Below are 24226 nucleotides of genomic sequence, written 5' to 3' on the forward strand. Positions count from 1 at the left end.
AAAAATCAAAGTACTGATGCAACAATAAACAAACATAAGAAGTTAATTAGTTGATAATTGATTCAAGTATAGTATCTTTTGTCCGGACAAAACACAGTCTTCAGTTCATTTTAACACATAAAGTGAGGTCATTTAAAACTGAATATTTTAGACTTTCTTCAAGTTCCAAAAGGAAAGATAACAACTAAAAACTGCAGTGGTAACATTCCTCATGGACAGTTCAGCCTCAATGGGCACTTTTACGTTTTTGCTGCATTCCCAAAGTGGAAGTGTTGCTTAGTCTGCCATAAACCAGGCTAACTACTGCCTGCTAAAAGCAGAGACACTAGCAAAAATCTCAATATAAAAGCACTAAGGAGTGGCTTCAATTAATTCTTGTGTACAGTTGGCTAAAAGCAAACTGTTAAGTGGCATTATTTGATAATTACAGTCACAGGATCACAAGATAATTAATTAAGAGAAGGACCATGTGACCCATCTTAATTCATACATCCAGAAAGGTCCTAAATTCCACCCTCCACCCCCATTTCTGTATCCAATTGTTTCAAAAGATGCCTGGGTTTTCACGTCATTACCTTGCTAAATCCAAAAGACATAGTTTTTAAACAGCAAGGGTTATCAGAGTCATTTTAGCACTGACCCAGAGTTACACAACAGAAAGATCTGGAAACACGCAGCAGAATGGCAGAATGCTCAGTGATTGCAAAGAGAAGGCTTTTCCAATATGGACATAGCTTTATTTTTAAATAAAAAGTGTGCTTGAGACTACACCCAAATTGTAGGAAATTGGTCCCTTTACAAACTGCTCTGTATTTTTTTGTATTTCAGATTGCCAAAACTGCAACTTTTAACAAAAATGAATAAGCATAAATTGTTTTTTGATATTCATGAGGCACGAGCAATGGTAACCTGAGTTTTGGAATTTGCTTTGGATATGGAAACAGAGGTGTACAGATTAACCTTGTGAAAACAATGGTTCACAATGAAAATGTGGGCGGCACAGTGGCGCAGTGGTTAGCACCGCAGCCTCACAGCTCCAGGGACCCGGGTTCAATTCTGGGTACTGCCTGTGTGGAGTTTGCAAGTTCTCCCTGTGTCTGCGTGGGTTTCCTCCGGGTGCTCTGGTTTCCTCCCACATGCCAAAGACTTGCAGGTTGATAGGTGAATTGGCCATTATAAATTGCCCCTAGTATAGGTAGGTGGTAGGGAAATATAGGGACAGATGGGGATGTGGTAGGAATATGGAATTAGTATAGGATTAGTATAAATGGGAGGTTGATGGCCGGCACAGACTCGGTGGGCCGAAGGGCCTGTTTCAGTGCTGTATCTCTAAATCTAAATCTAAATCTTGATTCTTACCAGACAGGCATACTAATGTAACACAAATTAAACCAGTTTGACTGTATTCAAGATTTGAAAACTTCATAAGTCATTAAGATCCAATAATGGGTCCGATTCAACATAGAATTTGACGTTTGGCACTTGTTTCAAGTTTAGGGAGGAAAGATTTTACTTTAGGACAGCACTATAATAGGCATTAAACTGACTTTTAAAACCAGAATGCAGGGGTAATTGTGCAAACATTCTGATGAGTTTAAATGCAACATTTGTGAAATATTTGCCTGTATCTCTGCATTAATCACTGCGCAGGCACAGTGTTTATACAGAAGGGAATAAGCAATAATAAGTAAAGAAATTCAACTTATAATGAGAAGTGCAACCTTTAATTTGAAGAATGACAAAACTCGGACTCTATGTGGCAGGAATAAGAGACATCATCCCTTTCATGATGAATCAAGGACTTATTTCAGTGTAGCAAAAACTGTCACTATTAAATAAAATATTTTGTAATATGGTCTACCTGCATAGGATCTCCAGACAGGACTACTCTAGTGGTGTTATCTGCCAATCCAACAGCCATAATGGTTTCACACTCAATAGCTCGAGAAGCATCATCCACCAAAATGTGTGTGAAGTAGCCTGCGGAGAGACAACACATTTAAACAAAAAAAAATCTTCACCTATCTCAAACGTCCAGTGTTCATTAGAAAATACTTCATTTCAATCTTAGGCTATGTACAGCTAACAATGACAATGACTTACCTGCACATTTCAGGCAAACTTTGTTTGCTGGGCTTCTCTATGGAGTCTGAATAGTCATCATTCCAGGTGATCAGCAATGAAATTGGACCCATTGTGCAACATCAGCCAAGGGATTCCCTCTTGTCCCCTCTGACCCTCCCATCCCAGCATGTGTACTCCTCATCATTAGGATCATTTATCAGTTGTAATAAGTACACTGTAAGCACTATTAAATTAAAATGAGTTAATTATTAGCGTAGAAGCTGGCCAAACCTCAACACAACAACAACTACTTGCACTTACATAGCGCTTTTAATGTAAGTAATCTTCCAAGTGGCTTCACAGAAGTGCAACCAAAAGAAAAATGGATGCCAAAAGCATGGCCAAAAGACTGATCTTCAGGAGGGTCTAAAAGGAGGAAATAGGGTGGTGGAGGGGCTTAAGGAGCAAATTCAAGGCCATGGGGTCTGGGCAACAGAAAGCAAGGTTCCCAATGATGGAAAGAACAGGGCAGGATCCACAAGAGGTCAAAGTCAGAGAGATGGGCCAGAATTTAACAAGGAGGCAGTGGCCCCAGCCACCAGCTGCAAAGCCAGCATTCTGTTTTTTTTATTTCATATTTCCAGCATTCGCAATATTTTGCTTTTGAAATGAGTAAAATTGCTCGAGCACCCATAGTCACATAAATGATAGTAGCAATTATCTCAAGTAAAAAGGCCAGAGTGTAATTTAAGAGCAGAAATAATTCACCTCTCTCCAAGCAGAATGAATGCAGCCACAAAGTAAGCGAGTGGGATTATGTAACTGCCAGCCTTCCTATACTAAGACCAAAACTAGTCCAAGTGACAGACAGCCTCAGAATTTTTAACATAACCTCAATGGGAATTGCACATGTGCTATTGGATGGCCTCGTAAACCAAAGGGATTTTTATCAGCAGCATGAGCTCCCACTGTGGTTTCCTTTCATTCTTCTCAAGGCACAAAATATTTTTTATAACTTTAGCTGATATCTGTTCTTATATATAAACAAACTGTTGAACCCTGAAGAACATTCTCGTCATTTTATCAAAATACCTAATTCTTTTGTTATTGATTGACCATGCCCCATTATAGTAAAACTGATACTCTGACAGTCAAGACACCAATATCCCAACATACACTGATCCAAAAAAAAAAGCAATATCTATAGTAAAATCTTATGAATGGGACTTATTTTACTATTTTCTGAAATAATCCAAGACATCTCACTGATTCCAATGGACAAGCTGCTTATTTTCTTGCAAGTTGGGGCAGAAAGAAAGGGAGTTGTAGTACAAGTGTGAATATGAGATGGAGATCATCAAATGAAGCAGCAGAGGGCTGCAAACTGCCCACTGGCCTTACAAAGCTCAATAAGCTTCACAGAGACCATCGAAAGGGAGCTCTTTAATAAGAGAACTGATCTGCTCCGGCAACCCAAATCTGTTGAATAGCATAATTATATTAAGATGGACGTGGCTGTCCATCCAAGTATCCCTACATTGCATACTGGAAAGTGTATGTTCTACTGCCTCATCCAGGGACTGAAACCTCCAGGCATGCTCCAGAGATCTAAAGCTCAGACTAACTGTACCCTTCTATCATTGTAAAACTCAGGGAAAGCCCTGTGGAGGATCCAGTCACCAAACACTCAGCAACCACTCACCCGTCTGTATTCCAGATCCTATTGACAGTTGCCATTTTAGAAATTTCGGCCTCTTCAGCCAACATCTTCATAGGCTACAGACCAATCTCAGGCCAAGCAATGTTTCATTTTCATATTAACCAGGTCAAACAAAGTTAAACCAACGTATTGTTAACTTTTCCCCAAGAGTAAAAGGCCACCTTGAGTAAGGATTGCAAATTTAGAGTGCAGATAGAATATGCTACTAGCAACAGGCTCTAGAGGCTGAATGGTCTACTCCTGTTCCTACAGAAACAAAACCAAGATCTGCTGCTTTCATAAGAGCTGCTGGATGACACACCTCTGGAAAAATCTAGCAGATGGCTTAAAGTCAAATATTACAAGAGCCTGGTAGCTTTCCTAATAAATTAAGTAAACTCGTGGTTAAATTATAGGAACAGGTTGGTACTAGATGGTCCCCAGAGGGCAAAATTACTCATCTAAAGCAGCTATCTCAATCAATAAACAAAAGTTAGTGATTTTTGATAAAAACATGTATGCAATTTTCACTGTGTGATTAGTTCATGAAATCCCAAAAGCAAAAAGTATTTAATTCTCAGCTTTGTGTTCTCCAAGGAACAAGAGAGAGATCCCTGGAAATAAATGCTTCTGTTTTTCCAAACTAAAGACACAAGTCTTTAATGACGCAATGACAACAGCATATAAAAAAGCAACATGCTATACATACAATGCAACAATTAAACCCAAATTCCCCCACCTTCTCCAAAGGTTGGCACAGCCGCTCCCATTTGAGCATGACTACATGAGGAGGAGGAAGAGGAGACATGTGAGATGCTTACTGTCACACACAATAAAGGCAAAGGGATCAGAATAAGCACTAGACTGGTCGATAATAAAAGAGAACACAAAAAGGTACACAGATATTTGCCAATTAAATGGTAAGGCCACTAAGGGTGACATGATATCTCGAATTCTGCTGTTCTGTGCATGCTGGTATCTAATTGAAATGAAAAAGGTAAATAATTATTTCTATTTTTATATCTGTAACCCACTGAGAACTGATCACAACCATCAGCAAAATCCAAAATCAGTCACAAGGGCTTTCATTCAACCTTCATTTACAGGATTTGATACATGCCCCATCACTACAATATGGGGGTTGCAACCTACAACAAAAAACATGAATTTTCCTTCCCCGCACCCCCCTACACCACTTAGTTAAACAAAAAAAAATGATCTTAGTATCTTGAGTTGCGCTCCACTAAATGGGCAAGACCCCCAACAGGCAATCATGTCCCTACCAGGAATTGTAAAAATGCAAACCGTGAGGTTGCTCCTTTCTTCCCTGCCTCAGCCCACAGCAGGAAACACCCCTACTCAGGTCTCAATCAGGCCAAACACTGTGTCAGCAGCTACAATCAAACAGAAGTTGATCATTCATTGTAGTTATTACCATGCAGACAGTCGCGTTTGCAAATACTTGCTATTGCTATGTATTTTTCTTACTTTTTTTAAAAAAAAAGATAGTCAGACCACAGAACCAGAGTCAGAGCTTGTGGATGTGTGTCCATGATCTGTGCACCAGGATCTCTACATTTACACTGCTAAAAGGGACTCCCTTATCCTAGCAGCAGACACAAACATATGGGTCTAAAATTATGCTGCTGAGATAAATGACAAACTTATAGTGATACAGGAAGGAATTATAATGGTTACAAGCCCTTATATCCCTGTTGCTTATTACGAAGACTAAACATTTTGTTTCTTTGAATTTTTCAATCAATCCTGCTTTGACATCAAAGGAGATCAGCTGGATAAAAGTCCCAGAGCTGGCTGCTAGTTTTCCGTTCATCATGCAGTTGTATGTATAGGAATACTCAGCACTCGAGAAACTACACTTGCATACTTAACACCAGAGAATGTGCGTTTTCAAGAGACTGGTATGAGGACCAGAAAGGACAGATTCGCCTATAGTCACAATTGCATGTATTGTAAATTACCAATTGTGACATAAGGCATTGTGCCTATCCTTCTCAGAAACAACTTCTTGGCAAAATATATACAATATTTTCAATTTTCTATTTAACACGAGACAGACTACACATCCGCTGTACTCCACAAATGGGCAGCACAGTGGCGCAGTGGATAGCACCGCAGCCTCACAGCTCCAGGGACCCAGGTTCGATTCTGGGTACTGCCTGTGCGGAGTTTGCAAGTTCTCCCTGTGTCTGCGTGGGTTTTCGCCGGGTGCTCCGGTTTCCTCCCACATCCAAAAGATTTGCAGGTGATAGGTAAATTGGTCGTTGTAAATTGCTCCGAGTATAGGTAGGTGATAGGGACTATGGGATTACTGTAGGGTTAGTATAAATGGGTGGTTGTTGGTCGGCACAGACTCAGTGGGCCGAAGGGCCTGTTTCAGTGCTGTATCTCTAAATAAATAAAGCTATTTATTGTAGTCAAGATTCATTGATAGACCAGGGGTACATTAATTCAGCGCACCAGAGCTTATCGGATGCAGGTTCCAGTTAGTACTGAAGTCCTTGCCTGTGAACTTTGAGGTTATCACCTGAACCCTTTCCAGTGCAATCTGACCTTGCAATATCCTCCCAGCCATCTGTACTTTCCACACATGTTCAGAATCAAATTAGTGTCAAAATACAACATTTTTCCAGAAAACACCTATTAGTCACAAACCATAGAATTCCTCCTCCAGTTACTGAATGATTATCAACAAGTGGTCAAAACTGTAAAGTACTGCATCGTTCTTAAACTAACAACTGACAGGAACCAAACAAAATCAGGTCAGCAGGATGAACATAACTTATTGTACTTCAATAATATAAATCTTACAGTTTCAGTCTGGGTTGTGCTCAATTTCTTCTGTTCACACAACTCCAGGATGAATTTAAATAAGGACCAACCAAAATTTGCGACTAACAGTCACAATTGAGCGAGTTAAATAGAGCATACCATATCAACATCCCACTAGTGATTTCTTAATTTGAATCCACTGTCGAAAGCTCTGAAAACAAGTTATTTGAACTTCAACTAGAATTATGGATGACTGGTAGCAGCATGAATGATTTAAAAGCCAGTATCAAAAAAAAAATGAAATAAAGACATGAGGTACTTCAACAAAGCCGACAGACTTCCTTTTCCTATATCCAGTTTCATTACAAGGATTGACTGAATTTTTGAGAAAAAGACTTCATAAAACCCGATGGAGCAATTTCATCCATTGTTTTTACAGATAAATTGAGTAAAATCATTTTTAATTCTGCAATCACCTTTTTCAATAATTGTATCATTACTGTGGTCACTGTGTCTACAGAATTTCAGGTTATTACCAAATAAGCTTGACTGTCAAATTCTTCAGTTTGGCTTTTAGTTTCAATGAATAGATTTTAAAAGTAGCAGTGCCACAGAATGGTGGGGCACAGCTTTACACCTACAATTCCCTACACAGTAATAATGTAAAAACAAAATACTACAGATGCTGGAAATCTGAAATAAAAACAGAAAGTGCTAGAAACACTGTGCAGCTCTGGCAGCATCTGTCGACAGAGAGAGACTTAACATTTAAGGTGTGTTCAGATTCTGATGAAACGTCACAGACCTGAAATGCTAACTCTGTTTCTCTCTCCACAGTTGCTACCAGACCTGAGTGTTTCCAACACTTGGTGTTTTTATCCCCTACACAGAAAGCTTGTTTGTGATTTTGCCACGAAGAACAAATGCAAAACATGAACCAGGCATCAAAGGGAGGGAGGGAAGAATCAGAAGCTTGTTATGCAAATCTCATCTTGCACATTGTCCAACTGTCAGAAACATTGCAACACTGGTGCAGCAGAAGGCGTATGATATGGAGACACATTTTGCGTATGACTTGGCTTTGAGGAGGGCACCCATCATCTAAGTACCTATATCCAGGTACCTATATCCAGTTAACAATTTCACTTACATCAATTTATTAACATAAAAGCATCCAAACTCATGACTTCCAATTCTATGCAGGCACCAACATCCACATTTATGGCTGCAGACTGTCCATCACCTCCCTTAAGAGCCGCTAGTCATTTAAACTGCAACTTCAACACTTCTACAGCTCAATCATTTCAGATGGTGCCTCAGATCAATCAACCATCATTACATCATTGTTTCAAACCAGTACAGAAACGATCAGATTGTTCACACCAGGTTATAACCACAGGATCTTCCACATTAATACTTTTTACTCACCAGGTAACAATTGGTCAGCCTCAAGCAAAGATTGCTTTTTCTGAGACTGTGGTAGCTAGACTTGGATCTCTGCTCCTCTGACCTCTATTATGGTGCATTACTAAGGCTGCTAGCATATCAATCAGCACTGACACTAACCATATAATTAGCAATTATAAATGCTACAAAGCAGTTATCGATTCCAGACGTGCACAATTGTACTGTTGGCTTGTTTTGTTATGGAGTAAGGGCTACCTGATGAAACACGTAGCCAGAGAAGTACCACATAACAATGACTAAACTTCAAAAGTAATTCATTGGCTGCAAGGCACTTTGGAAGGTCCTGAGAAGATGAAAAATGCTATACAAATGCAACCTCTTTCTTCATCAACAGCCTCTCATATTGTTCATACATTTTCTACCAAAACAGAACAGCCAATTGGACAGTCAAGTGCTTTCAAATCAACACTGAAAGAGCGGTCACTTTATTCTCCCTACACCAACTTTTATTCTGCCATCATAAAGAACAATGTTAGTGCTGGGGGCACTCATATTTCTGGCACAGTATCAATATCAATCCCATCCAGGTCAGATAGAGGATTATGACCTGCTATAACGTAAAATGAGCCCTATAAGAGGAAGAGAGCATCTGGAAAGTACCACGACCGAATGAAAGACAGAAGATTTTCTACTGTTGTTTTTTACCTTTTGCACACAAAAACAATTAACTTGAATTTACACTACTAACCATGCATCATTGCCGAGCTTTGAATTTTTATTTCTTTACTCAAGCTGGCAGCTGTGAGCAATAATTCGTTCTCAAGAATGGTCTCATGAAACTCGTTGCAGGGATAGTCCAGAGTATGTCAATGGAATTTTTATGACACAAGAGGGAAAATGCACCAATCAGACAAGAAGCCCCTGTTGTGATGGCATTCATTTCTCTGGAATTTGGTAATGCTTACTCGTGGTAAATGGAGTCATTACGCATCTTAGCTATCAGCATGACTGACTATTATGTATATTCATTGCACTTCAATGCCCACCACTTCCTGTTCAAATCCTGTCAGTCTGGTTTCTGTCCAGCCTACAGAATTGAAACTGCTGCATTCAAAAACTGAATGACATTCTCTGACTTTGACTCCAGTGCAAAATCTCTCCTCGAGTTATGCAGCTTTCAATAGTTAACCACACCATTGTCCAACATCTCTTCCTTCTTCCACTTTCCTGTTACCATTCTCATATTTCTACATGTATCATATAAGCTGGTATATTTCCGACAATGGTTTATCCTTCTGTGCCTGCATGATCACCCCCAGCATGCTTCATCCTTATTCCCCTCCTATTCTTCATCTACATGCAGATTGTGGATGGCTTTCACAGGCAGAGCGATGATACCCAGCTACAACTGTTCCCTTGCCATCTGAGCGCCTATCTCACAACAAATTATGGATAAAACAAAATTTTCCCAGCTCAACACTGGCAAGTTTGAACAAAGCCATCCTGTTCAGCCACTTGACCCACAGAAACATAGAAAATAGGAGCAGGAGTAGGCCATTTGGCCCTTCGAACCTGCTCCGCCATTCATTATGACCATGGCTGATCATCCAACTCAGTAGCCTGTTCCCGCTTTCGCCCCATACCCTTTGATCTCTTTAAACTTTGATCTCTCTAACTCCTTTTTGAAAACATACAATGTTTTGGCCTCAACTGCTTTCTGTGGTAGCAAATTCCACAGGCTCACCACTCTCTGGGTGAAGAAATTTCTCCTCATCTCAGTCCTGAATGGTTTACCCCGTATCCTTAGACTATGACCCCTGGTTCTGGACTCCAACATCGGGAACATCCTTCCTGCATCTACCCTGTCAAGTCCTGTTAGAATTTTATAGGTTTCTTTGAGATCCCCCCTCACTCTTCTGAACTCCAGCGAATATAATCCTAACCAACTCAATCTCTCCTCCTACGTCAGTCCCGCCATCCCAGGAATCAGTCTGGTAAACCTTCGCTGCACTCCTTCTATAGCAAGAACATCCTTCCTCAGATAAAGAGACCAAAACTGCACACAATATTCCAAGTGTGGCCTCACCAAGGCCCTGTATAATTACAGCAAGACATCCCTGCTCCTGTACTCAAATCCTCTCGCTATGAAGGCCAACATACCATTTGCCTTTTTTACCGCCTGTTGGACCTGCATGCTTACCTTCAGCGACTGGTGTACGAGAACAGCCAAGTCTCGCTGCATATTCCCCTCTCTCAGTTTATAGCCGTTCAGATAATAATCTGCCTTCCTGTTTTTGCTACCAAAGTGGATAACCTCACATTTATCCACATTATACTGCATCTGCCATGCATTAGCCAACTCACTCAACTTGTCCAAATCACCCTGAAGCCTCTCTGCATCCTCCTCACAACTCACCTTCCCACCCAGTTTTGTGTCATCTGCAAATTTGGAGATATTACATTTAGTTCCCTCAGCTAAACCATTAATGCATATCGTGAATAGCTGGGGCCCTAGCACCGATCACTACGGTACCCCACTAGTCACTGCCTGCCATTCGGAAAAAGACCCATTTATCCCTGCTCTTTGTTTCCTGTCCGCCAACCAATTTTCTATCCATTACAATACACTACCCCAATCCCACACGCTTTGATTTTACATGCTAATCTCTTATGTGGGACCTTGTCGAAAGCCTTCTGAAAGTCCAAATAAACCACATCCACTGGCTCCCCCTCATCAACTCTACTAGTTACATCCTCGAAGAATTCTAGTAGATTTGTCAAGCATGATTTTCCTTTCGTAAATCCATGCTGATTCTGTCCGATTCTACCACTGTTCCCGAAGTGCTCTGCTATAAAATCTTTGATAATGGACTCTAGAATTTACCCCACTACCGACGTCAGGCTGACTGGTCTATAATTCCCTGCTTTCTCTCGACCTTCCTTTTTAAATAGTGGGGTTACATTAGCCAACCTCCAAACTGTAGGAACTGTTCCAGAGTCTATAGAATCTTGGAAGATGACCACCAATGCATCCACTATTTCTAGGGCCACTTCATTAAGTACTCTGGGATGCATACCATCAGGCCCTGGGGATTTATCGGCCTTCAATCCCATCAATTTCCCCAACACCATTTCTCTACTAATACTGATTCCTTTCAGTTCCTCTCTCTCACTAAGCCCTGTGTTCCCCAACATTTCTGGTTGGATATTTGTGTCCTCCTTTGTGAAGACAGAACCAAAGTTTGCATTTAGTTGGTCAGCCATTTCTTTATTCCCCATAATAAATTCCCCTGTTTCTGACTGTAAGGGACCTACATTTGTCTCCACCAATCTTCTTCTCTTTACATACCTATAGAAACTTTTACAGTCAGTTTTTATGTTCCCCGCAAACTTGCTCTCGTACTCTATTTTCCCCTTCTTAATCAATCCCTTGGTCCTCCTTTGCTGAATTCTAAACTGCTCCCAATCCTCAGGTCTGTTGTTTTTCCTGGCAGATTTATATGCCTCTTCCTTGGATCTAATGCTATCTCTAATTTCCCTTGTAAGCCATGGTTTGGCTACCTTTCCCATTTTACTTTTGCGCCAGACAGGGATAAACAATTGTGCAGTTCATCCATGCACTCTTTAAATGTTTGCCATTGCCTATCCACCATCATCCCTTTAAAGGAACGTTTCCCAATCCGTCATGACCAACTCACACCTCATACCTTTGTAGTTTCCTTCACTAAGATTCAGGACCCTTGTCTCAGAATCAACTACGTCACTCTCCATCTTGATGAAGAATTATATCATATTATGGTCGCTCGTCCCTAAGGGGTCTCGCACCACCAGATTGTCAATTATTCCTCTTATTACACAATACCCAGTCTAGGATGGCCTGTTCTCTAGTTGGTTCCTCAATGTATTGATCCAGAAAAGCATCCCGTATACACTTCAAGAATTCCTCCTCTACGATATTGTGACTAATTTGATTTGCCCAATCTATATGCAGATTAAAGTCACCCATAATTACAGATGTTCCTTTATTGCATGCAACTCTAATTTCCTGTTTAATGCCATTCCCAACATCACTACTACAGTTTGGGTGTCTATATACAACCCCCACTAATGTTTTTGGTCCGTTAGCGTTTCTCAGCTCTACCCATACAGATGCTACATCGTCAGAGCTAATATTTTTCTTCACTATTAACTTAATTTTCTCTTGAACCAGCAATGCAACTCCACCGCCTTTTGTTTTTTGTCTGTCCTTCCTAAATACTGAATATCCCTGGATGTTCATTTCCCAGCCTTGGTCCCTCCCCAACCACTCTAGCAAATACTCCCCCTAGGACATCAGTCCCGATCCTGCCCAGGTGTAACCCGCCTAGTTTGTACTGGTCCCACCTCCCCCAGAACCGGTCCCAATGCCCCAGGAATCTAAAACCCTCCCCCTCATATCATCTCTTCAGCCACGTATTCATCCGATATATCCTGCTATTTATACTGTGACTAGCACGTGGCACTGGTAGTAATCCTGAGCTCACTACCTTTGAGGTCCTACTTTTCAACTTACTTCCTAGCTCCCTATATTCTGCTTTTAGGACCTCATCCTTTTTTTTTTTTAACCTATGTCGTTTGTACCAATGTGTACCACGACCACTGGCTGTTCACCCACCTCCTTCAGAATGTCCTGTAACCGCTCTGAGACATCCTTGACCCCAGCACCAGGGAGGCAACATACCATCCTGGAGTTTCTTTTGCAGCCACAGAAACACCTATCTATTCCCCTTACAATTGAATCCCCAATAACTATTGCATTCCCACACTTTTTACTGCTCCCCTGTGCAGCATTGCCAAGCGTGGTGCAACGAATTGGGCTGTCGCTGCTTTCCCGAGAGGCCATTTCCCCTAACAGTATCCAAAGCAGTATATCTGTTTTGCAGAGGAATAGCCACAGGAGATTCCTGCACTGCCTGCCTAGTCCTCTTGCTCTGCCTGGTGGTCACCCATTCCCCTCCTGCCTGTAGGGTCTGAGCCTGTGGTGTGACACCTCTCTATACGTACTATCCACGATACTCTCCGCCTCGTGGACGCTCCACAGTGTCCCCAGCTGCTGCTCCAGCTCCGAAACCCAGGCTTCCAGGAGCTGCAGCTGGACACACTTCCTGCATACATGCTGGTCCCGGGCACTGGAATTGTTCCCGGTTTCCAACATGGAGCACGAGGAGCACACCACGGCTTTCAGCTCTCCTGCCATGACTTAACCCTTTAAATTAAATTAAACCTTCTGGAAGATCTTAATGTCCAATAATATCAGTTACTGTCGGGCCCTTCTTCCCTGGTCCTCGTTAAAACAGAACTCATTTTAAAAAAAAACTACTTACTATATTTGAAATAAACCCCACGAAGAAACTGCCTTCCAGTCCCTAAATCTCCCCCTACCCTGCCCCATTAATTTGAATGCCAACTGATGTTCAACCTGACACTGCATATCCCCATGTCCTGCTACACCAAAGTTTAGTTTCAAATCCGACATCCACGCCATAGCATACAAATAGGGACTTTTGGCTTCCGGTCACAAGATTTAGTTTGAATTCATCTGAAATGGTGAGTGGCAGAGTTCAAGGTAAAACTGTTAGAAAGCTGAGACTAACACAGCACTGAGCTCAAATTAGCACTTGTGTTGTATGGTGCACATTTGCCAATCTTGGTCTTTCACCAAGAATAATTTCTGGGTTGCCAGGTGAACATTCCCAACAGCTCTCTTCTGCCCATTTCCTCCCCAGCAATCTGTACCTGCTTGAGCACGGACCCTCCCCCTTCCTGTGCTAATCCATTTGATTCAAGCAGTACAAAGATCAATCTGATGCTCTGATTGCTCCAAAGGAACAGAAATCAAAGTACAACATATCAAAACAAGGGCCAACTCCAGCACAGACCACCTACAGTCTGCAATAAAAACTCACAGCAAGGCACTTCAGCACAAACAAGGGAACAACCCTGCTGGCAATTAATCCCTTCAGGACTGTGATAGCAGCTCATCACCAAAGTAGGGTTTACAGAAATAATATAGGGTTTCAAGTACACACCAAGATCCCTATGAATTCAAATTAATCAGTGATTCTGTCTGCATCTTAAATTCTACATAATTAGAAATTTGCATCAGCCAATTTTTGCAGTTTAAAATAAACTGCAAGTTTGCAAATCTGAAAAAGTCCTTCAACCACACTATTTCTAGCTACTCATATACCTTGTAAAATGTCCCTCCAATGGGTACGAGTCAGGATATTGTTATTACCAGGTGAGCAAGGTGTCTAGGAGTCTTTTGCTGTTTTCACCTCGTCTTATTCTAACAGGGTTTAATTTTAAACACAGTGTTTTGAGGTCCCTCTTGGTGAATCCTTGTTCACAGCTTTCCAATTACAAGACAAAGAAATGAGCACACCAAGTTTTTCTTCGGTTTAAAGAAGAAAAGTGAAATTTATTAAACAAACTTAAACTGTAATACGATTAATTACTACGGATATACGACACGTCCATGCTAGCATGCGTTACACACATGCAAATAGGGACAGAAACGAGAAGAAAAATAAAATGGAGAAGTTTGAGGCAGTCTCTAAAAGGGGATTTCTTGTTACTGTTTGTGTTTCCAGCTCGCCTTAGAGTCCTTGATTGTAGATAGCTCTTAGTTTTCGTTGGGGTCCAGTATTCTTCTGAAACCTTATTCACTGTAGGAGACTTTTCTCTCTTGGTGTTCACAGGTCTTCAATGGTTCCCAAAGCTGGTGAGAGTGAGATGAGAGCAGAAGGAGAGAGGTGTTCTAAGTCCAGGAGCTAACAGCCTTCTGATTTCAAATTCCTTGTTGGAAGTTCAAATTCAAAAAATGCCAACAGTCCGTCATGTGACTAAACTGGCCTGACCACGTCTGTTTGTGTATTCGGCCATCTTAATAATTAACCTGGAATGCTTCAACGTCTGGTAATCAAAAGTCCATTGTGGATTAAATGGGAGCCAGAAATAGCTCCTTTGTCCTTTTGAAGTACTTATCTGTTGAGATGCTGATGTCTCTCTCCAGCCAAAGTCTTCAACTTTTTTTAAAGCAAGTTCTTTCTTCACCAACAATAGTTTAAGATCAATGTTCATGTGGCGAAATTAATTTTCCTCATTCTTGACAGGTGGGGGCTTGCCTGACAGTATTCTATCTACAGCAAATCGCCAAGACTTCTCCAGCAACACCTCCCAAACCCACAACCTCAACCACCTACAAAGACTAGTCTGTAGGAACATGGGAGCACTATCATCTCCAAACCCCCGTCCAAATCACACATACCATCCTCACTTGGGTACATATCACTGTTCCTTCATTACCACTAGATCAGAATCCTGGAACTCCGTACCGATCAGCATTGTGGGTGCACTTTTCCCACATAGACTGCTGTAATTCAAACCAACTGTCCACCACTACCTTTTCACAAGCACCAGGCAATAAATGACGGCCTGATCAGTAATGCCATCTCCTATGAAATATATATATTTTTTAAAAACCTTCTTAGACTGCTTTTTCAGAAATGTACTGAACTTGCACGATCCTAAAATAAACAGACGTTTCACCCTCCATCAGGCAAGCTCTCTGATCCTACACTGAGGGATTATTACTACCCGATTTCAATCTGACAATATAAAATATCAGCCATTTTTTCTAGCTGCTCCTCAACATCTGCCCAGGGGCAGCCCTATTGGCAGCTAATCCCTCATTAGACACTGGTGAACTTACCTCTTCAACTTTTTAACCAATGCCGCTGACATCTGAACTCTGTATCCATAGGACAGCAAAATCCTTTTCTACACAATAAGTTGCAACAGAGAACATTCACATAACTAGAAGTTGGTGCAGAATGCAGTCAGCTACAGCAATGCATTAGATATAGTGAAACAAGAGGCTCTAAGGTATGATGCAAGAACAGAAAAAAGACCATTTGGCCCAACAACTCATGACTTTTTTCATGGATCAACCATGCCTACTTTTTCCAGCAGCACAACCAATTACCTCAACCTCATTTACACTGTCTGCCTCAATGTCCTTTAATTGTATTGTCTTCTATAACCTGATTAACCTTAGAATGATAAAGCAGGAAAAGAAAGAAACACAGAAATTAACATTTAAATTTGCGTCCTCTGGTATTAAAAATTCACAGGTGAACAATTTGCTTGAGACAATCTGAATGCTCTTTAACTTTCAAAACTTCAGCCACAGGAACACTAAATAGTCAACAAACTTTACAGTCCCATAATCACATAAAAAACTAATATCTCCTCCATTGCATATGTGTCAGGAGCAGTGCAAGCTGGGGGGGGGGGGGGCGGGGAGGGAAGAACAAAATATGTTCTCTTTTCAAAGGACATAATCAAGTTATCACAGACTCATAGATCAATCCCCCATCCTATGCAATGTTACCCCTAAGCTGCATGGGTACACAGCCGTGCAGCAATCTGGATTGTACCGCGCAGTGCAATAAACAGGCTGCACACAAAGAAAAAATAGAGGAAACATTGCTTCCATGCTTTATTGCAGAAGTGTACCTTACTTTGCCAGCCCAGCACTGACAGACCAGGCTCACCACTTTCCTGGGCAGAGGGGGTACTGAAGCTCTGGGGAGGACAGCAATCAAGCAATTGGGGACATTAAAAAGTGCACAAAATAAAAAGTTTCAACACTGTTCATAATATTAGTTTCATTTTTGTTTTCAGTTGACAGTCCAAGGACAGAGTTGCTTTGCTCTAAAAAAACAGCATAGCCACTTTTTGTGTCAAGTCAACAATGCTGCTTACCTCCCACCCCCAATGAATACCTCGAAACAAGCATTGATTTGTGTAGCTTGATCAATTTTTATCTAACTGACAGTGCATCAGCCCTACCAATCAGCGTATCCTATGATCCCAAGGTCAAAAACATTTGGACTGCACTATATAAAAAAAATTGTCAACAGCAATGGGGCACAACCCAAAGTAATTTTGAAAATCAGAGTGTGAAGCCCATTTACCAGATGGAAAAGAGTTTGGAACTCTAACATAAAACTGACTTTTTGGATGTATGCACAAATAGATCAGCAACATAGTATAAAGATGTTTGCTGAATGTGCATAAACCCATATCTCAGAATAATCTAACTGCAAAACAAAACTCACTATGGCATTGCATTCATCATTACAATTTCTAACTTGTGGAAGGAACAGTCACTTTGCAGTCACCATGGAGGCTCGTGTGAAGCACTTGCAAGTCAATAGTTCGTTCAACCAATTCATAATTCAGCAAATAACACAGGCTTCTGTTTTGGGTTGGGAAAAGTAAATGAACACAATCAGATTGGGTTCTGAAGCAGGAGGTGGGCAACTGAACTAACTGAGTAGTTTGAGTGGAAGTTTCTAATTCTGCCTGTAATGCAGTATTGCCCAACAGAAACCAATAACTAACCACAGGTTACAGCGACAACGGTTTGGCCCTATTCATCCATTTGAGTAGAAAATTCCTCACACAATGTACTTCACATATATTTTTACTTAATAAACATCTACTACCTTTCAGTACAAAACATTGCAGTCTTTCTTTTCAACTAAAGTCTGAAATTCTGTCATGAATTTATCAGGCACAACATGGAGATCACAAACCAAAAGAATCCAATCCACCAACCGACCCCAATTTAGAAAGAAAACAGACAAGATTTCACTTTTATAAATTTTTACTTTAACACTCAAACCAAAACCAACATAAATTAAACATGAACGATTAAATCGCGGTCGAGATAGATATTTATATATAACTTAAAGATTACACGTTAACTATCATTTGCATCAAAGATGGATCTTCTGGGCAGTCCTTTCAGCAAAGATAGCACCAGTTACGGCCACAAAGTTCTCCAGATCTCTGAATTTTCCAGGTAGATCTCCAGATCCCATCTTCAAAAATGCAGACACAGATGTGATGCCTTCTCAACAAACGTAAACATTGCAGGCCTCCCTTCACGGTTCAGTCTTGTTGCCTCTCAAACAACCTCGACCCTGCTTACGACAGTCGAGATGGTGAGATTCTACTGGTAACTCTAAGGTACTGACAACAGCTGCAGCAACTTGTATTTGCCAAGCCAGCCCTCAGAAAAATAGGTTCCAATCACAGCAGCTTGCCTCTTTTTAAAGAAAAACAGCTTGCTGCTTGCTTCAACACTACAGTCTGTAATCTTGTAAACTGAAACCTGAGCTCTGGTAATACCTCTGATCATCTGACGGTTTGTTTTACCTGATTTCATCCAGTTTTGATTTCCCCAGAACTCTGAAACTTTCAGTTTCCTTTGCCAGTAAAGCCTGTCCCAGAAAAAGTACAAGCTTGGAATCTAAAGTCAGTGCACCTAGCAGTACATTCAACAGGTCAAATTTTCAGATAGCAGTCTGCACACGTAGACTCCATCACAACATCTTAAGTGTAGTATCTAGGCTTCTGTTCAGCAGTTGCGAGCAGTATTTAGACTTCACTAGAGTGATGGCTGAGAACGTTGACTCGCACAAGATCTGTCCAGCCCCCTCTTTCACGCCAGACCTGTTCTCCAATCAGACCCACTCCCACCCTCTATCTAGACTACTCAGGCTCCGCTCTAAAAATGTCACGGACATCATCTGGCACCTCCTCAATCACATTACAGCCCGTAACTCACTGCATGGTTTCCATTACCCTAATTTAATTGTGGAGAGAGCAAATAAAACATAATATCTCCCTTAAAATGACAAGCGCGTTTCAGAATTGTTGAACATTGGAAAAATGGCAGGGTAGCTGGAACCTAGTGCAAAGTAGGATGTAAACAGCGAGAAATTAAACATTCAAAAGTATGTCTACTACATAAGAGAGGAATTGTCAAAATTGCTTTTGTTTTCGTGTCTCAGATCTGTGATTCTCAAACTTGTTTTGATCGAAGGACCCTTTTTCAAATTGATTAGTGATCACAGAGCGTCCCCCCATCTCAATCACAATACTTTTTAATAATTATTGTATGAAAGTGCTGCATGTAAAGTGTTTTAATAATGTTAAGAAAACAGGTATTTACTTACAAATATTTATTTATATTAGTTCCACATATAGCGATCTCAGTGCTGCTCTCAGTATGTCTCCATGCGTGCTCCCCTCCTCGGTCAGACTGCCAGATCACTCTGTGCTGCACATGTGGCTGCCGCACTCCACATCCACCTCACACCATGCCCACCTCCGGGTGCCCATGTCACCCAGCCATAAGTCCGACCCTGTCTACAAGTACTTTCATATTAATTTGCATACTCCTTGCAAAGTCTCTATAGATCCCCAGTGGTCCATGCACCTCAGTTTGAGAACTACTGTCCTCGATTTCCTACTTTTCCTGGTGCAAAATGTATTTCGAACAAAACCAGAGTACTAATGGTCATTGAGAGCTGCTATCTCAAATGGCTCAGGAGCAAGAGCTTTTAGAATTATTTGCTGACACTGAATAGTTCTTTAGTAAGTGATGCAAGTATTATTGAAAAAAAGGGAGTAAGATACACATGCATTCAAGTGCAACTCTGCTAAAACATTTTACTAAATATTTGAACTTTTCATATACCCAAGTTGATTACCTTAAGCAGAGAAGGAAATGATTGTGTTTAACACAAACTACTTTTTTTCTGCACATTCTCCACCTACATAAATAAAGTAGCCTATTTTCTTTCAATCTTTATCCTGTTCACATCTTTCTTGGATTTACCCAGTTTATTTGGAACAAACAATATTCTATCTGGCTTAAAAAAAAACTTCAGACAACATTTTTTTTTAAAGGGGACAAGAACAATAAGCCTTGCAATTCATTTCCAGTTTCAAATCACCTCTATAAACTACTTAAACTTTGCTCCCATAGCTTACCATGTCATCTACAACCCCTTAACCTGAATTCAGTTTTATCACCAACTTCTAGCTCTCAATAACTTGATACAAGTGATAATACTATGACTTTTACTGAGTATCTCAAACAATGTCATAAATTGTTAGATTAAAATTCAGCTTCCTCATCACTTGCAATCAAATGGTCCACAATTTAATGCGTTCTCAATAAACTATAAACCATGCCAGTAACAATTAATTACAGTGCTACAACACTCTGATTTAGATCATAATTTCAGCTTGGATCAATTGGTAGCAAGCACTCTTGCCAGAGTTCAAGCCCCAGACCAGGACTTGTACACAATCTGAAGTGACAATTTACTGCAGTACTGAGGGAGTGCTACGTTGCCAGAGATACCATCTTTTAGATGAGACATTAAAATAAGGCCCTATGTCTGTTTAGGTGGACAGCGAAGAAGTCATGACACTACTTGCAGGAGAGTACAGAGTTCAAAAAAGTCATTTCTCTCACTAGCCATTTGTGAAATCTTGTTCTATGCAAATTGGCTGCTGAATTTATCTACATAAACAAGTGGCTGTACTTCAGTAAGTAATTCACAGAATGTGAAGCACCAAAGCATCCCGAGGACGCAAGACGCTATTTAAATACTAGTTCATTCTTCCTCGTTATGCTGATTATAGCATCACTGCACAATAATGCCACTGCAGAACACTAAGAATAAAGGACACATACCAGGTAGGTGGAAACTTTAATCTGATGCACACCATCCTCATAGATAGAGAACATTGCACATGCTAGTTACATTAAAGGTTTCACATGAACTGCAGTAAAACCAACATTTCACCAGTCTCATTCCACGGTGAACATAATGCTGAAACTTTCATCACAACTAGGAAAACAATACATTAACGTCTCCATAAATTGAAGTAGGAATAAATATTCTCTCTTTCGTGGTCAAAGTCTTAAAAAATGCTTATATTCTCATTGGAAATCTGCAGAGTAGAGCATCAGGAAAGACACTTGGTCACCACTCACCACTGGGCACTCGGTAGTGCACAAAATTAAACCTGCATTCCAATACCGCCATGACTCATGACACCAATGATCCAACGCATGCACAAACACACACACACATGTTCTTCACGCACCTAATTAGTTAAGGTAATTAAGAGCAGGAATGCCCCACTTGCTGGATTCAAACAATTTCGGAATCAGGAAAATCAATAGTAATACAAACAAGATTAGTGGAGTGTGAACATTGTTCTACCCAATGAATTTATTTAATAAGAATGCGGAGAAATTTCTGAGAACAGAGGCGGATATTTGTACTTTTAAAGCTAAGATAGGTGCATTTCAAAATATATCTAAAGGAACAAAATTAAATAAAGTATTGATTTTTACTTCAAAACCAACATGTTTCTGTACTTGATACCTTACGTCTGTCCCATGGATAGACGAATGAAGGAAAAGGGGATAAAGAGTTACAGAAACATGGAGGGTAAATGTGATCAGAGCTATTCTTGCATGGAGGTCAACGCTGACACAGACTGGTTAATGGGACATTTGACCCAACACGTTATAATTTCTATGCATCTTTTAAGCAGAAAGTATAACTGCTCATCATAGATACCATAAGCAGTTACTGAAGACGACAGTTGTGACTTAAATTGGAATTAGCCCTCCATGATGTTTTAACCTGAGGCCACTAATTTCAATGTCTACAAAACAAACTAAACCCAAACAATCAACAGGTTACTAATTTTTCTCCAGAAAGGATATCCTTCTTTTGTTCTTGTGACCAGAGCAGTCTGGTTGCTCCCCTCTTCAAGCCTCCAATGTTACTATGACACTCATATTTTTACTTAAAGTTATCTAAGTCACTGATTACTGAATCGTCCTATGAACAGCATTCCTCCGATGTTATCTGTCTTGCTATTTTCATTAAGATAATTTTTGCAGCAGGAAGACTTTACACCAGAAGGAGGTAAATTAGATGCCTTTGAGCAATGGACAGAAATCAAGGAAGCTCAACTGAAAAAGGAGATGAACAGATTAGCCAAAGGTCTACGAAACAGCAGAGAAAACATCACAAGATAAACCTTAATGGAATGGGGAGTAAAGACCAAATTAACTTAGTTAGGAATGGTTACCATGTTTGTGAGCAGAAGTTGACAAACTGAAATCAGAAGATGTGTACTTAGTGGATTCAGTTTGCAGTTTCTGATCTATTTTGCCTTGTCAATGGGTCAGGTGCTAAACCAGATACTAACACGGCAAAATTTATGTGAACATCCAACTCTTACTTTATTAGCAACTAGGATCCATATTTGAACATTTTTGCATTTTGTTTATATGCCTCATGTACCTATTCAAAAAGTATGGTTATCGCTTCACTTCAAAGAACAAAGAACAGTACAGCACAGGAACAGGCCATTCGGCCCTCCAAGCCTGGACCGATCTTGATGCCTGTCTAAACCAAGACCTTCTGCACTTCCGGGGATCGTATCCCTCTATTATTCCCATCCTATTCATGCATTTGTCAAGCTGCCTCTTAGCCTCTTAAACGTCGCTATTGTACCTGCTTCCACCACCTCCCCCGGCAACAAGTTCCAGGCACTCACCACCCTCTGTGTAAAGAACATGCCTGGCATATCCCCTCTAAACTTTGCCCCTCGCACCATAAACCTATGTCCCCTAGTAACTGACTCTTCCACACTGGGAAAAAGCTTCTGACTATCCACTCTGTCCATGCCACTCATAATTTGCAAACCTCTATCATGTCGCCCCTCCACCTCCGTCGTTCCCGTGAAAACAATCCGAGTTTATCCAACCTCTCCTCATAGCTAATGCCCTCCAGACCAGGCAACATCCTGGTAAACCTCTTCTGTACCCTCTCCAAAGCCTCCATGTCCTTCTGGTAGTGTGGCGACCAGAATTGCACGCAATATTCTAAGTGTGGCCTAACTAAAGTTATATAATTTTTATACTCTATGCCCCGACCGACGAAGGCAAGCATGCCGTATGCCTTCTTGACTACCTTATCCACCTGCGTTGCCACTTTTCACTGTGAAAAGGAATACAAGAAACAGACGAAAAGCACGATTTCAGTCAGCAATGTATAGACTACGACTGGAATCAGATCTTATCCCTTGAAGGGAATGATTAATTATCAACTGTGCCATCAAATATTAATAGGCTAACTTTGGACACCACACAGATTATTTGGTAATTCTTAATTGCTCCTTCATAAGAATCATTATTCAAGAATGAAGTGAAAAACTGGTTATACACCTCCAGATATTGAAGATTTAAAAAAGGTAAAATCAATAGAATGAAAAGGTAAAACTTGACTTATTAGACTTATCTAGACAAAAGTTTAAGAGATTAGTTTGCAATCTATCATACTTATTTTAGGAGCCCTGCTTTAGCTGCTGTTTAACAGCCTCCCGCAGTAATTTCTTTTGAAGGTGGTGCTTCTAAGATCAATGAAACATCAATGTTTAGCTTTCTATTGCCACATTTCAAATCATTCTACAATTTATAGTATAGAACAAGCTTTCAATGTCTCCCAAAGTTCACTTAATCCACAGAATATCCTGTGATCATTTATATTTAAAACTTCATTAGCACAGGAAAAACAAGTTTCGTAGTTTAATCCTGGTGTCCATCTGTCTACCAAAAGACTCCATATAATGCCAGGTCTCCAATGAAAATGCACAGAGGAGAAAGAATGGCTGCACCCTTAACATGAACGTTTCATTGGTACAAATGTACAGCCACACCTGAAACATTAACCTCCCATCTCTTTTTCAGATACTGGCTGAGATGGTAGATATATATCTGATACTTGTGTTTTTATTTCAGGTTTCCAACATTTACAGTTATTATTTCCAACATCTGCAGTTTTATTTATAAGCCAACTCTAAATAAGTTATTCCCCAAGTTTCGTTTGCAAGCTCACCCGCTGGATCCTGAAACCTTGTTTTGTATAAAATTGTTCTCAAAGTATCAATTTGCTTCATTATTTAAAGTATTGGGTTATGCTCTCTCCCTCTCCCCCATCTTTTCCTCACTCACAATAACAGACTAGCTATGCAAGCAAGTCTTACTAAGCTGAATTACATATATTTTTTCTCATCTTCACTGCCCTTCTCCACATTCTTTGTTTTACTTGTCAATTTGGCCGAATGGCAACACTTCCATTTGAGTCAGAAGATTGCGTGTTCAAGCCTCACTCCAGGAACTTAAGCGTACGAACTGAACCAACGCCTCAGTGCAGTACTGAAGGATTTCTGCATTATCAGATGTCGTCCTTCAGATAAGGCATTAAATGAGGCCCTTTCTGCCTGTTCAGGTAGATGTAAACTATTTAAACAAATGTATGAATTTTT

General features: G+C 40.5%; 1 protein-coding gene across 1 annotated transcript in view; it reads right to left on the reverse strand.

The window, feature by feature from the left end:
* LOC137383327 (probable helicase with zinc finger domain) overlaps positions 1-24226 on the reverse strand; it is a 429894-nt gene that overhangs the window by 332541 nt on the left and 73127 nt on the right. Inside the window, 1 exon segment of the mRNA XM_068056011.1 lies at positions 1862-1980. Coding sequence (XP_067912112.1) covers positions 1862-1980 — 119 coding nt within the window.

This window comes from Heterodontus francisci, chromosome 24 (assembly GCF_036365525.1).
Source record: "Heterodontus francisci isolate sHetFra1 chromosome 24, sHetFra1.hap1, whole genome shotgun sequence".
In the NCBI taxonomy this organism is placed as follows: Eukaryota; Metazoa; Chordata; class Chondrichthyes; order Heterodontiformes; family Heterodontidae; genus Heterodontus; species Heterodontus francisci.